Raw genomic sequence first — 15,631 nt, forward strand, 5'->3', positions numbered from 1 at the left:
TCGCAGAAGATCCAGGTTCAAATGTAAAGGTAATTTCCGATTGCGTCGACGTATACAGCGTTTACTGTGAACGCAGTCTCCGCAAACGCAGGAAAATTCACCAACTTTAGATTGAGAAATAATTCGGATCTTCAACCATACGGACTGAACCCAGCGATCAGGCAGAATTACTAAACATGAACCTCTCTGGAAGGAAGTTTTGATTCATCTTAACTCATCCCGAAAAACTCAATCACTCCCAGCTTGCTATTAGCTAGCTCGTGATTCTACAAGGAAGTATAGCAACCAATCAGATTGTAGATAGACTGACAATAAGATTCAACACACCTTCATGATACACACACATTCATTTCTTATTTCCATATATTCCATAATCTTTGATTTCTTCATCATCCTACTAGATGGAAACTATACACTTTTTCTGTGGCGTTCCAATTCTAATTTTTTTATTGAAAAAAATTAAGTGGAAAACCCCTCAATTAGCACATGAAAATCACAAAATATTAACACTGTTCATGTCGTACATTGTGTGTCTGCTTGAGAGAGAGAGCAAAAGAAGGAGTAAGGGCGAGAGAAAGGAGGAAGGAAAGGTGATTTATAGGTTACTGAAGAGTTTGTTCCTCTTGCTCCAGTCCATGGCAGGGGCCTTCTTGGATGAGCCTTTCTGGTGAGCTCTCTCCTTGGCCTGGGATAGAGACATGCTGAGGCTCGCATTAGGCTCCTTAACCGGAGGCACCCTGGCCTCTGGTGGAGGGGTGCTGGCAGCGGATGTTGGTAGAGAGGCAGTGGAGGTGGTGCTGGTGCTGGATGTCGATGCACTGACAGGCTTTACTGCTACCTTACCATCCAGCTCCTCTTCTTCTGCTCCTCCATTGGACACTTGTTCAGGAAGAGGTCCTGTGAGGTGGGCCGCAGTAGGAATGACGTTGCAGCTGTTGAAGAAGGCTTCTGCTTCACGATCCACCACCAGTAAACTGGTCTCATCTCCCCCGGCCTTGATGGCTGCTACCACCTCACTGTGCTGCATCCCTACTACCGACATACTGTTAACCTATACTATCTTGTCCTGTGGGTTGAGGCCAGCCTTGTCAGCAGGAGATTCCTCGTCCACAGCTCTAATGTACTGGCCTGGTTTAGACTTCTCACTGTGCAAGTTGAAAACATAGCCCGTCACACCCTTCTTCATCGAGCGCAGACGAGGATGCAGCTCTGCCTTCGAGTCCATTAGTGTGACAGAGATCAAGACAGACTGGATTCTAGCGTTCAACAACCATCCGAAGACCAAGAGAGAAATAGGCACAGTTCCAAACAAGCATAATTCCGTTTCTCTAAGAACACTATAGCTCTTCCAAGCAGGGTTGCCAACCTAACCTGGTATTTTAACACTTGTTTCAAAGCTCTCTATTCTGTCACCATTCAAGGTGATAAAATGACACATACAGTATGTGTGCTAATCAATTACACTGATGACACCAATATATCCTCCCCTCCTGTAATATAGGCAAAGAGAATGATGTGCTGTAGTATGAGGATGTTCCCACCATCCTTATTTAGGTTGAATTACTTAACCAATCTCCCTGTAATCTGTTGGAAACCCACCAGTAACAAAGCATCTTCAGGTGGCTCAGATATGTGGTGACAGGAGGACTCTATTTGATGCATGTGTAACAAAGGTAATTAGGCCCTGAGTTTGTGAGGTGTTATTAAAATGCTAAACAGTTTAAGGGCTGGATAACATGACGATCTAAACCTCATCAGGATGTGGGAGGGAAGGACAGAGGGAGAAAATAGAACACGTCTGATTTGTATTCGCTGTGGGTGAATGTTATTTCATACATTACAGAATGCAATATGCTTATGGATCATTATTGTCCAAATGAACTCTATGCTGATATATTCACTCTCCCCTACCTGTAGTAGTTTGATTGTTCCCTTGGCAGTAATATTTATTATTTTTGGTGAATTCAAACAAATAGGTCTAATCTAAACATGCTGCGTCACATATCAACCGTAGTGAAAATTTGCTGCAGAAAAAATGTTTTATTAATTGATCAAAGTATAGCTTTTGCTACATTGAAATGTTCATTAGGTCTATTGGCTCTTCAGAGATGCAGAGGCAGCTCGGTCTCCACTGTCAACATGTAATCAGTCAAAAAGTGCTGCAATCTCCAGCAGCATTGCATCCTCATTGCCATTATCAGTAGCAGGGGTAGCGGAGGCAGCCATATCCTTCAGCTCATTGTCATCTTCATACTCAGCGATGAGGTCTTTCAGGCTGGTCTCACTGATGGATTTCTCCATAGAGGTGTCTGTTAGGGTGGAGATCAAATCTTTAGCAGAGTCATCCTTCACATCCTCATCAGTAGTGATCATGTCCTTAGTGCTCTCAGGGGTCAGTGCCATGTCAAGAGTGGAGGTCTGGTTAATGTAGTCTGGCGTGTGAAGATCTATCATGGTCTCCGATGAGACCATGGAGATCTGGCTCTGAGAGGTAGAAGTGGTGGTCTGTGTGTCTGTGTTCATATCTGATGTCTGTGTTTCCATCTGCGCATGTGTCGAAGTGTTGGTAGAGGATGGCGTTCTCTCTGTCCTAGTTGCCATAGACGAGGTGGGCAGAGGGACTCCGGGTAGCTGCCACTCCAGAGGGAGGATGGCCAGGTTCCGAGCCAGGGAAAACTGAGAGAGGGAGCTCTACCCAGAGGAGAAGGGTGGTTAGGTTGAGGTCAGAGGGGAAATTGTCTCATGTTTGAATCTCTGTCTGTCCGTATAGTAATTTAGGTTTCAGTAACTTACGTGGGCACGTGGTAGAGTCGGAGAGTCAGGTCTTATGTAAATTTCCTCCACAGGGGTCTTCACTTGCCGGGGTGTCCTTTGATTTTCCTGCACAACACAATTGTAACACCCAATGATAACACCGCATTATGGGAAAGATCTTTTGCTCACAATAAAATATGATACAGCATGTTTGGTTGTTTCACAGAGTTAGGTCTTTGTCCTGAATTAGTTCCCTTGTGGTCCTGAGATGATTTCAACAGCTGAACTTTAATCCGGTCTTTCTCCCTGCCCACCTTTCCATTACTATTGTCCTTGACCCTTTTGGTTGTAACATCACCTCCAGACAAGTCTGAACCTGTGTAGATTAGACATTTTGATTTTGAAGACACGTTCTTCCAAGTGAAGCCAATCTCATTCTATATCTAATCAGCAGACACCCCATAACACTCACCAGTATCAGATGCATTATCTTTGTCCTGGTCCTTTCTACTCTGTCTGTTCTGAGAGGGACGAGTCTTCCTCAGCTTGACTTTCCCACCACAGCAGAAGAGAGTGAACAGCTGCAGGGCCGCCACAGCTGGATGGATGCTCTTCTTCTTCTCTTTCTTCTGGGTCTCCTTTGCTTGCTCCTCAGGGAAGACCTCAGTGTCGCAATCAGTACATCAGTTAGAAATCTACTGACATTTCAAACTACGATATCAATGTTGAATATGGGTAGCCAATGAGCTCTAGCTTCATTGGCAACAAATATTATTTCCTAAGTGTGTTTCCATGTCAAAATGTTACCCCATAATAACTAGGGTTAGTGCTATCCGTGATCCTTGGGACGTCCCTACCCTAAACCCTAACCTTAACCCCTACCTTAACCTTAACCCTTACCTTAACCAAGGTCAGAGTTGGGACATTCCATGGATTCTGTTTAGACTTTTCCTAATAACTATTAGGGCCTACCCCATCCGAAGGGGCATTGTGACATTGTCACATTTGTCAAGCCATGTCAAAGGATCAGTTTCAACACAATATGCTGTGTTTTCCTTAATGTGGTCATTATCAGTTGTCAAATGCATTGGTTAATCCTCCTTAATAAGCAAGTTTGGATGTCTTACCGAGTTAGGTCTTTGTTTAATGTCTTTTTCTTTTTCCTGTGTCGTTCTGCATTTGTGGTCCTGAGATTCAATGCTATGTTTCTCTCCTCCAACCTTTCCTTTACTCTTGTCCTTGATCCTTTTCACGTCACCTGCAGAGTAGTCCAAGCCTGTAAGTGAAACGTTTCTAAGACACATGACCTGTTTTTTTCCAAGTCAAGCCTAGATAATTGTACTATGTAGCAGCACTAATCAAAATACACCTCCTAACACTCACCAGTATCAGAGTCATTATTGTTGTTTGTATCGTTTATCGTTGTTCCCTTTCTCCCATCACCACTCTGGGAGGGATCAAAGGGTGTTTTCTTCACCTTGACGCAGCTCAGCAGTGTAAACAGCTGAAGAAAGGTCAGGGCTTGAGGGATCCTCTTCTCCTTGGGTTTATCTTTATGTTCCTGTGTCTCCTTTGGTTTCTCCCTATGGGATGCCTCAGGGACAGGGTCACTTAGTCTCTGACCCATGTCACGACAAGGTAGTGTACCGTTGTAATCAATCAAATCAGTTATAGGTTGAGAGATCGTTCGAATGTAGCTAATGCGCTCTACCTGAGCTTGTCTGACCGTTTCAATGTGGTCTGATATTATGACATAAGTGTGTTTCCGTGGCAACATGTTACCTCATAATGTTCCCTCATAGCAACAAGTTCTCCTTCCCTGGTAAAGGGGCATTGTGACATCACCAAGTTAGTTACCTATCCACATATCCACCCAGAACACTGGAACGGCCTATTTCTATGGACCTAGTCTGCCTGTATGTCTGTATTTTCCTGCTGGATCAAATTAAGATCCTACCACTGTATGTCTGTCTCTCTCTTTCCTTCTCTCTACCTCTCTCTCTCTGCCTGTACTCATATTCAACCTCTGCCTTCACCCTATTGCAGCAGTTGATTTTCTCATAATTTGCCTGCATCATGTTGCAAGGAGAGAGTGACTGAGCACAGGTCAATCACTCCACAATGAGTATGATTATACAGTAGATTATCAAGTGCCACATTCAACAGACTACTACTGTTGGCAATCAGAATACAATGTTGTTGTAGTCCAAGAGTCGACTCGGTGAATACATGCAGCACAATGGGCAAGAGTCATGGCAACACGTCTATTCATACCTCCTCTATGTTTGCACTATTAAAAGCAGATCGCCGCCACATGTAGCATTAGAGACAGCAAGCCTCCCTGGCTCAGCACCTGTTAGTGTCACCTGGATGTATTACAGTAGTTTATCCATTTCACTCAGACCACTAACGATACGTTTTCAGGTATGCACGCACAAACACACAACACACGCACACACACACGCACACGCACACGCGCACACACACCACATGCACACACACACATTTATGTGTTTGCAACCACGCATGCATTTCTAAGAACGCATGCACACACACATTACTGAAGACACGGACACACACACACTGTCCATCATGTCCTATGAGCAGGGTAAAGACAGGGCCAGCAAAAACAGCAGCTGACAGACCGTAATAGAGCCTGTCTGTCAAATCAAATGTAATAATAAATCAAATCAAATGTATTTATGAAGCCCTTCTTACATCTGCTGATATCTCAAAGTGCTGTACAGATACCCAGCCTAAACCCCCAAACAGCAAGCAATGCAGGTGTAGAAGATCGATGGCTAGGAAAAACTCCCTAGAAAGGCCAGAACCTAGGAAGAACCCTAGAGATAAACCAGGTTATGAGGGGAGGCCAGTACTCTTCTGGCTGTGCCGGGTGGAGATTGTAACAGAACATAGCAAAGATGTTCAAATGTTCATAGATGACTGTCAAAGGTGTGTACGGGAGGCAAAGTCAGGTGCAGGAGAGCAGAGTGTAGTGAACAGGCACACTTTAATTCCTTTCCAAAATACATAGCACATAAAAACAATAACGTGCCAAAGACACGGAACATGACATAAGTAATAATCCACAATACCAAACAAACAATTACACACAAATACATGATAGGAAACAGAGGGCTAAATACATGTAGAATGATTGGGGAATGAAAACCAGGTGTGTATGGGACAAGACAAAACAAATGGATATCTGAAAAATGTAGCGGTGATGGCTAGAAAGCCGGTGATGTCCATCGCTGAACGCATCCCGAACAAGGAGAGGAGCCGACTTCGGCGGAGGTCGTGACAATGACCAGCAGGGTCAAATAATAATAATCACAGTGGTTGTCGAGGGTGCAACAGGTCAGAACCTCAGGAGTAAATGTCAGTTAGCTTTTCATAGCCGATCATTCAGAGTATCTCTACTGCTCCTGCTGTCTCTAGAGAGTTGAAAACAGAAGGTCTGGGACAAGTAGCACGTATGGTGAACAGGTCAGGGTTCCATAGCCGCAGGCAGAAAAGTTTAAACTGGAGCAGCAGCACGGCCAGATGGATCGGGGACAGCAAGGAGTCATCAGGCCAGGTAGTTCTGAGGCATGGTCCTAGGGCTCAGGTCCTCCAAGAGAAAGAAAGAAAGAAAGTAGGAAAGAAAGAAAGAAAGAAAGACAGAAAGAAAGAAAGAAAGAAAGAAAGAAAGAGAGAAAGAGAGAGAGAGAATTAGAGAGAGCATACTTCAATTCACACAGGACGCCGGATAAGACAGGAGAAATACTCCAGATATCACAGACTGACCCTAGCCCCGCGACACATACTCTACTGCAGCATAAATACTGGAGGCTGAGACAGGAGGGGTCGGGAGACAATGTCACCCAATCCGACGATACCCCCGGACAGGGCCAAACAGGCAGGATATAACCACACCCATTTTCAATGTGTTGTCAGTAGTATCCCCCTGAGGATAGACTGGTCACTTCTTGTTGGAGACCTCATCAATGTTGCTGTCTCTAGAGGAAAGAAATGGCTTCTCTCAATGTCATTGTAACTAGATCACTGTGATGCCCTGACCACTTCATGTGGATAGAGGAGTGGGTTTGAGCGTGTGTGTGTTTTTGTGTGTAGGTGTGTATACGTGCATGTCTGTGTGTACATTTGGGTGAGAGACACTTTGATCTCCTTATTGGGTAGATTAATATTTGAATTCATAGATGGATACATCTCACCATCCCTCCTACTGTCTCTCCTCTATATCCACCCAGTCATCCCCCTCTCTTCTCTCCCTCCCCTTTCAGAGTTAATATGTTCTGCATCTTTTCTAGATTAACAATCCTCAAAAACGTCATGCTTAATTACATACATGTACAGTATCTATGTTATGTTGATTTAGTTCCAAGTCTACTTTGTCAACAGTATGTTGATGTCAGGCTCATCTTTATTGTGGATAGTGCACTCGTGTACAACTAGGGGGTTTCTCAGGTGAGGGACAGCTTGGCTGTAGCCCTAAACGATGTGCTGCTACTACTGCTTCTCTCAGCTCATTATCCATGCAGACCACAGGCATGACAGAGACAGAAAAGTGCAGTTTGACCGAAATCTTCCCTGTGAGAATTCATAAAATACCTAAATTCTCAAAGTGATTTACTAACGGAGTATTTTTCACCTGGTATTTTAATACTTAATTCAATAGTTTCAAAGCTCTCTATTCTGTCACCATTCAAGGTGATAAAACGACACATACAGTATGTGTGCTAATCAATTACTCTGATGACACCAATATATCCTCCCCTCCTGTAATATAGGCAAAGAGAATGATGTGCTGTAGTATGAGGATGTTCCCACCATCCTTATTTAGGTTGAATTACTTAACCAATCTCCCTGTAATCTGTTGGAAACCCACCAGTAACAAAGCATCTTCAGGTGGCTCAGATATGTGGTGACAGGAGGACTCTATTTGATGCATGTGTAACAAAGGTAATTAGGCCCTGAGTTTGCGAGGTGTTATTAAAATGCTAAACAGTTTAAGGGCTGGATAACATGACGATCTAAACCTCATCAGGATGTGGGAGGGAAGGACAGAGGGAGAAAATAGAACACGTCTGATTTGTATTCGCTGTGGGTGAATGTTATTTCATACATTACAGAATGCAATATGCTTATGGATCATTATTGTCCAAATGAACTCTATGCTGATATATTCACTCTCCCCTACCTGTAGTAGTTTGATTGTTCCCTTGGCAGTAATATTTATTATTTTTGGTGAATTCAAACAAATAGGTCTAATCTAAACATGCTGCGTCACATATCAACCGTAGTGAAAATTTGCTGCAGAAAAAATGTTTTATTAATTGATCAAAGTATAGCTTTTGCTACATTGAAATGTTCATTAGGTCTATTGGCTCTTCAGAGATGCAGAGGCAGCTCGGTCTCCACTGTCAACATGTAATCAGTCAAAAAGTGCTGCAATCTCCAGCAGCATTGCATCCTCATTGCCATTATCAGTAGCAGGGGTAGCGGAGGCAGCCATATCCTTCAGCTCATTGTCATCTTCATACTCAGCGATGAGGTCTTTCAGGCTGGTCTCACTGATGGATTTCTCCATAGAGGTGTCTGTTAGGGTGGAGATCAAATCTTTAGCAGAGTCATCCTTCACATCCTCATCAGTAGTGATCATGTCCTTAGTGCTCTCAGGGGTCAGTGCCATGTCAAGAGTGGAGGTCTGGTTAATGTAGTCTGGCGTGTGAAGATCTATCATGGTCTCCGATGAGACCATGGAGATCTGGCTCTGAGAGGTAGAAGTGGTGGTCTGTGTGTCTGTGTTCATATCTGATGTCTGTGTTTCCATCTGCGCATGTGTCGAAGTGTTGGTAGAGGATGGCGTTCTCTCTGTCCTAGTTGCCATAGACGAGGTGGGCAGAGGGACTCCGGGTAGCTGCCACTCCAGAGGGAGGATGGCCAGGTTCCGAGCCAGGGAAAACTGAGAGAGGGAGCTCTACCCGGAGGAGAAGGGTGGTTAGGTTGAGGTCAGAGGGGAAATTGTCTCATGTTTGAATCTCTGTCTGTCCGTATAGTAATTTAGGTTTCAGTAACTTACGTGGGCACGTGGTAGAGTCGGAGAGTCAGGTCTTATGTAAATTTCCTCCACAGGGGTCTTCACTTGCCGGGGTGTCCTTTGATTTTCCTGCACAACACAATTGTAACACCCAATGATAACACCGCATTATGGGAAAGATCTTTTGCTCACAATAAAATATGATACAGCATGTTTGGTTGTTTCACAGAGTTAGGTCTTTGTCCTGAATTAGTTCCCTTGTGGTCCTGAGATGATTTCAACAGCTGAACTTTAATCCGGTCTTTCTCCCTGCCCACCTTTCCATTACTATTGTCCTTGACCCTTTTGGTTGTAACATCACCTCCAGACAAGTCTGAACCTGTGTAGATTAGACATTTTGATTTTGAAGACACGTTCTTCCAAGTGAAGCCAATCTCATTCTATATCTAATCAGCAGACACCCCATAACACTCACCAGTATCAGATGCATTATCTTTGTCCTGGTCCTTTCTACTCTGTCTGTTCTGAGAGGGACGAGTCTTCCTCAGCTTGACTTTCCCACCACAGCAGAAGAGAGTGAACAGCTGCAGGGCCGCCACAGCTGGATGGATGCTCTTCTTCTTCTCTTTCTTCTGGGTCTCCTTTGCTTGCTCCTCAGGGAAGACCTCAGTGTCGCAATCAGTACATCAGTTAGAAATCTACTGACATTTCAAACTACGATATCAATGTTGAATATGGGTAGCCAATGAGCTCTAGCTTCATTGGCAACAAATATTATTTCCTAAGTGTGTTTCCATGTCAAAATGTTACCCCATAATAACTAGGGTTAGTGCTATCCGTGATCCTTGGGACGTCCCTACCCTAAACCCTAACCTTAACCCCTACCTTAACCTTAACCCTTACCTTAACCAAGGTCAGAGTTGGGACATTCCATGGATTCTGTTTAGACTTTTCCTAATAACTATTAGGGCCTACCCCATCCGAAGGGGCATTGTGACATTGTCACATTTGTCAAGCCATGTCAAAGGATCAGTTTCAACACAATATGCTGTGTTTTCCTTAATGTGGTCATTATCAGTTGTCAAATGCATTGGTTAATCCTCCTTAATAAGCAAGTTTGGATGTCTTACCGAGTTAGGTCTTTGTTTAATGTCTTTTTCTTTTTCCTGTGTCGTTCTGCATTTGTGGTCCTGAGATTCAATGCTATGTTTCTCTCCTCCAACCTTTCCTTTACTCTTGTCCTTGATCCTTTTCACGTCACCTGCAGAGTAGTCCAAGCCTGTAAGTGAAACGTTTCTAAGACACATGACCTGTTTTTTTCCAAGTCAAGCCTAGATAATTGTACTATGTAGCAGCACTAATCAAAATACACCTCCTAACACTCACCAGTATCAGAGTCATTATTGTTGTTTGTATCGTTTATCGTTGTTCCCTTTCTCCCATCACCACTCTGGGAGGGATCAAAGGGTGTTTTCTTCACCTTGACGCAGCTCAGCAGTGTAAACAGCTGAAGAAAGGTCAGGGCTTGAGGGATCCTCTTCTCCTTGGGCTTATCTTTATGTTCCTGTGTCTCCTTTGGTTTCTCCCTATGGGATGCCTCAGGGACAGGGTCACTTAGTCTCTGACCCATGTCACGACAAGGTAGTGTACCGTTGTAATCAATCAAATCAGTTATAGGTTGAGAGATCGTTCGAATGTAGCTAATGCGCTCTACCTGAGCTTGTCTGACCGTTTCAATGTGGTCTGATATTATGACATAAGTGTGTTTCCGTGGCAACATGTTACCTCATAATGTTCCCTTATAACAACTAGTTCTCCTTCCCTGGTAAAGGGGCATTGTGACATCACCAAGTTAGTTACCTATCCACATATCCACCCAGAACACTGGAACAGCCAATTTCTATGGACCTAGTCTGCCTGTATGTCTGTATTTTCCTGCTGGATCAAATTAAGATCCTACCACTGTATGTCTGTCTCTCTCTTTCCTTCTCTCTACCTCTCTCTCTCTGCCTGTACTCATATTCAACCTCTGCCTTCACCCTATTGCAGCAGTTGATTTTCTCATACTTTGCCTGCATCATTTTGCAAGGAGAGAGTGGCTGAGCACAGGTCAATCACTCCACAATGAGTATGGTTATACAGTTGATTATCAAGTGCCACATTCAACAGACTACTACTGTTGGCAATCAGAACACAATGTTGTAGTCCAAGAGTCGACTCAGTGAATACATGCAGCACAATGGGCAAGAGTCATGGCAACACGTCTATTCATACCTCCTCTATGTTTGCACTATTAAAAGCAGATCGCCGCCACATGTAGCATTAGAGACAGCAAGCCTCCCTGGCTCAGCACCTGTTAGTGTCAGCTTTTAAGTGCTACATGTCAGCCTGATAATTACTCTGTGTGTCATCAGCAGAGGTGATTAGTGATAAAAGCTCACAGAACATGATAGCCTAACACCTCTGGAGGCACCTGGATGTATCACAGTAGTTTATCCATTTCACTCAGACCACTAACGATAGGTTTGCAGGTATGCACACACAAACACACACCACATCCACACACACACACACACACACACACACACACACACACACACACACACACACACACACACACACACACACACGCAACCACGCATGCATTTCTAAGAACGCATGCACACACACATTACTGAAGACACGGACACACACACACTGTCCATCATGTCCTATGAGCAGGGCCAGCAAAAACAGCAGCTGACAGACCGTAATAGAGCCTGTCTGTCAAATCAAATGTATTTATAAATAAAATCAAATTAAATGTATTTATGAAGCCCTTCGTACATCTGCTGATATCTCAAAGTGCTGTACAGATACCCAGCCTAAACCCCCAAACAGCAAGCAATGCAGGTGTAGAAGCACGATGGCTAGGAAAAACTCCCTAGAAAGGCCAGAACCTAGGAAGAACCCTGGAGACAAACCAGGCTACGAGGGGAGGCCAGTACTCTTCTGGCACTGCCGGGTGGAGATTGTAACAGAACATAGCCAAGATGTTCAAATGTTCATAGATGACTGTCAAAGGTGTGTACGGGAGGCAATGTCAGGTGCAGGAGAGCAGAGTGTAGTGAACAGGCACACTTTAATTCCTTTCCAAAATACATAGCACATAAAAACAATAAAAACAATAACGTGCCAAAGACACGGAACATGACATAAGTAATAATCCACAATACCAAACAAACAATTACACACAAAGACATGATGGGAAACAGAGGGCTAAATACATGTATGATAATATGTTAACATGTAATGATTAGGGAATGAAAACCAGGTGTGTATGGGACAAGACAAAACAAATGGATATATGAAAAATGGAGAGTTGATGGCTAAAAAGCCTGTGACTCCGCCCTTGACGCGAAGCTCCAGTGGCACGCAGACACCAGCTTCGGGGATGACCCGGAGGGCGAAGTGAAGGGCGATACGGCGATGGTGAAACTCCCGCAGCAGTTCAGGATCCAAAACATCCGCAACCGGAACACAGCACCTCTACCCCTCCCATTCCACGGGGTACTGAAGGCACCCCGCCCGACGCCTCGCATCTAGGATGGAACAAACGATGTACACTGGGGCCCCCTCGATGTCCAAAGGGGGTGGAGGGACCTTCCACACCTCAGATTCCTGGAGCGGGCCAGCCACCACCGGCCTGAGGAGAGACACATGGAACGAGGGGTTAATACGATAATCAGAGGCAAGCTGTAATCTGTTACATACCTCATTCACCCTCCTCAGGACTTTAAAGGGCCCCACAAACCGCGGACCCAGCTTCCGGCAGGGCAGTCGGAGGGGCAGTGTAACGACTCTCCTCTTCTTCTGACGAGGAGTAAGAGATGTCGGACCAATGTTCAGCTTGGTAAGTGTCCATTTTAATATATAAAACTGAACACTACAAAAATACAAAATAACAACGTGAATGAACAAACGAAAATCGAAACAGTCCCATATGGTACAAACACAGACACATGAAACAATCACCCACCACTCAAAAGTGAAACCAGGCTACCTAAGTATGGTTCTCAATCAGGGACAACGAATGACAGCTGCCTCTGATTGAGAACCATACCGGGCCAAACACAGAAATGCCAAATCATAGAAAAAGGAACATAGACAACCCACCCAATTCACGCCCTGACCATACTAAAACAAAGACATAACAAAATAACTAAGGTCAGAATGTGACGGGCAGGTTACGGGTCGAGAGCCAGACCCGGTCTCACTGCAGTGATGGTCCGCTCTGGTTATTTGGCAGCGCGCGGCTCGCTGGAGGTATACACGGGTGGCCTCCCATGTCTCCTCCGCACGCCTAAACCAGTCATCCACCGCAGGAGCTTCGGTCTGACCCTGATGCCATTGCGCCAGAACCAGCTGGTACCCCAATACGTACTGAAAGGGGGAGAGGTTAGTGGAGGAGTGGCGAAGCAAGTTCTGTGCCATCTCGGCCCAGTGCACGAACGCAGCCCACTCACCCAGCCGGTCCTAGCAATAAGACCGCAGAAACCTGCCCACATCCTGGTTGACTCTCTCTACCTGCCCGTTACTCTCGAGGTGAAAACCTGAGGTAATGCTGATCGAGAACCCCAGACGTTCCATGAACGCCTTCCAAACTCTTGACGTGAACTGGGGACCCCGACCCGACACTATATCCTCAGGCACCCCGTAGTGCCGGAAGATGTGAGTCAACAGGGCTTCCTCAGTCTGCAGGGCCATAGGATGACCGGGCAGAGGGAGGGAGTAGGGAGGAGATGACAGGACTTAGAAAATGATCCACAACGACCAGGATCGTAGTGTTTCCCTGTGAAAGAGAAAGATCTGTTAGGATATCCACTGACAGATGTGACCAAGGTCATTGTGGAACGGGTAAGGGATTAACTTACCTCTGGGCATGTGTCTTTGAGCCTTATACTGGGCACACACCGAGCAGGAGGAAACATAAGCCCTTACGTCTTTTGCCAAGGTGGGCCACCAGTTCTTTCCAGTCAGACAGAGCACCGTCAGAGATGTGTGGGCCCAATAGATCAACTGGTCACGGACAGCTGACGGAACGTACATACGCCCAACGGGGCACTGGAGGGGGGCGGGCTATGTAGGTAAAGCCTGCTCAATTTCCACATCCAGCTTCCACACGACCAGCGCTACCAGGAAGGAGGCCGGGGGTATGGGAGTCTGATCCATGGGCCGCTCCTCTGTGTCATACAGCCCCGGACAGTGTGTCTGCCGTCTTATTCTGGGAACCTGGTCTGTAGGATAGGGTAAACACAAAACGGGTAAAGAACATGACCCACCTTGCCTGATGGGGATTCAGTCTCCTCGCTGCCTGGATGTACTCCAGGTTGCGGTGGTCAGTCCAGATGAGGAAAGGGTGTTTAGCCCCCTCAAGCCAATGTCTCCACACCTTCAACGCTTTAACCGCAGCCAACAACTCGCGGTCCCCCACATCATAGTTAAGCTCCGCTGGGCTGAGCTTCTTCGAGAAGAAAGCACAGGGGCGGAGTTTCGGTGGCGTACCCGAGCGCTGTGAGAGCACGGCTCCTACCCCAGCCTCGGACGCGTCTACCTCCACTATGAATGCCAAAGAGGGATCCGGATGGGCCAGCACGGGTGCCGAAGTAAACAGAGCTCTTAGCTGCCCAAAAGCCCTGTCCGCCTCAGCCGACCACTGCAACCATACAGGACCCCCCTTCAGCAATGAGGTAATGGGAGCAGGAACCAGGCCAAAACCCCGGATAATTCCGGTAGTAATTGGCAAACCCTAAAAACCGCTGCCCCTCCTTTACCGTGGTGGGAGTCGGCCAATTACGCATGGCTGCAATGTGGTCACTCTCCATCTCCACCCCTGATGTGGAAATGCGATACCCTTGGAAGGAGACAGCCTGCTGAAAGAACAGGCACTTCTCAGCCTTGACATACAGGTCATGCTCCAACAGTCGTCCAAGTACCTTGCGCACCAAGGACACATGCTCGGTGCGTGTAGAAGAGTATATCAGAATGTCATCGATATACATCACTACACCCTGTGCAGGTCCCTGAACATCTCGTCTACAAAGGATTGGAAAACTGATGGAGCATTCATCAACAAATACGGCATGACGAGGTACTCATAATGCCCTGTGGTGGTACTAAACGCTGTCTTCCACTCGTCTCCCTCCCGGATACGCACCAGGTTATACGTACTCCCGTGATCCAGTTTTGTGAAGAAGCGTGCCCCACACATTGACTCAATCGCCGTGGCGATAAGAGGTAGCGGCAAACTGTATCTCACCGTGATTTGATTGAGTCCTCTATAGTCAATGCATGGGCGTAAACCTCCATCCATCTTCTTCACAAAAAATAAACTTGAGGAGGCGGGTGAAGCAGGGATTCAGAGACATGTGTATCCATAGCCACCGTCTCCGCTTGCTACAGGGGATACACGTGACTCCTGGGAAGCGCAGCTTCTGCCAGGAGACTTATCGCACAATCCCACCGTCGATGAGGTGGTAATTGAGTCGCCTTCCTTTGACAGAAGAGCCAAATCGGCATATTCGGGGGGGGGGGGGGGGGGGGGGTGCACGGTGGAGACCTGGTCTGGACTTTCCCTGCCGTGGTAGCACCAACGGCAACCCCTACACACCTCCCTGAGCACTCTCGCGACCACCCCGTGAGAGCCCTCTGTTGCCAGGAAATAGTGGGGTTATGCAGAGCAACCAGGGAAGGCCTAATACCACAGGAAACACAGGAGAGTCAATGAGGAAGAGGCTGATTTTTTTCCTCGTGATCCTCCTGCATAACCATGGCCAAGGGGATGGTGGCCTC

At 46.1% G+C, this 15,631-nt stretch overlaps 2 protein-coding genes and 1 pseudogene across 2 annotated transcripts; all 3 read right to left on the bottom strand.

Annotated features, from left to right (window-relative positions):
• Positions 1–466: 466 nt before the first annotated feature.
• Positions 467–1,662, bottom strand: LOC110506110 (annotated as a pseudogene).
• Positions 1,663–2,852: 1,190 nt separating this feature from the next.
• On the bottom strand, positions 2,853–4,841 carry LOC118936348. Its single transcript, XM_036963614.1, has 5 exons — positions 4,138–4,841; positions 3,882–4,030; positions 3,227–3,416; positions 3,034–3,130; positions 2,853–2,880 (listed from the first exon to the last, which is right to left on the bottom strand). The coding sequence occupies exons 1-5, from the start codon at positions 4,529–4,531 to the stop codon at positions 2,853–2,855; spliced, it is 858 nt and encodes a 285-aa protein (XP_036819509.1). The 5' UTR covers positions 4,532–4,841.
• A 4,060-nt stretch (positions 4,842–8,901) lies between these two features.
• On the bottom strand, positions 8,902–10,678 carry LOC118944419. Its single transcript, XM_036963615.1, has 5 exons — positions 10,187–10,678; positions 9,931–10,079; positions 9,276–9,465; positions 9,083–9,179; positions 8,902–8,929 (listed from the first exon to the last, which is right to left on the bottom strand). The coding sequence occupies exons 1-5, from the start codon at positions 10,578–10,580 to the stop codon at positions 8,902–8,904; spliced, it is 858 nt and encodes a 285-aa protein (XP_036819510.1). The 5' UTR covers positions 10,581–10,678.
• Between the last annotated feature and the right edge of the window lie 4,953 nt (positions 10,679–15,631).

This window comes from Oncorhynchus mykiss, chromosome 26, assembly GCF_013265735.2.
Source record: "Oncorhynchus mykiss isolate Arlee chromosome 26, USDA_OmykA_1.1, whole genome shotgun sequence".
NCBI lineage: Eukaryota > Metazoa > Chordata > Actinopteri > Salmoniformes > Salmonidae > Oncorhynchus > Oncorhynchus mykiss.

Bases quoted from the DNA above. Each gene is read 5' to 3' on its own strand.
- LOC118936348 (XM_036963614.1), bottom strand. From the start codon at position 4,531: ATGTTGCCACGGAAACACACTTATGTCATAATATCAGACCACATTGAA. The intron at 3,417-3,881 runs GTAAGACATCCA...TGCGACACTGAG, and splicing joins TTAAACAAAGACCTAACTCG to GTCTTCCCTGAGGAGCAAGC. The intron at 3,131-3,226 runs GTGAGTGTTATG...TAATCTACACAG, and splicing joins AGATAATGCATCTGATACTG to GTTCAGACTTGTCTGGAGGT.
- LOC118944419 (XM_036963615.1), bottom strand. From the start codon at position 10,580: ATGTTGCCACGGAAACACACTTATGTCATAATATCAGACCACATTGAA. The intron at 9,466-9,930 runs GTAAGACATCCA...TGCGACACTGAG, and splicing joins TTAAACAAAGACCTAACTCG to GTCTTCCCTGAGGAGCAAGC. The intron at 8,930-9,082 runs GTTGAAATCATC...TGTGTTGTGCAG, and splicing joins GACCGGATTAAAGTTCAGCT to GAAAATCAAAGGACACCCCG.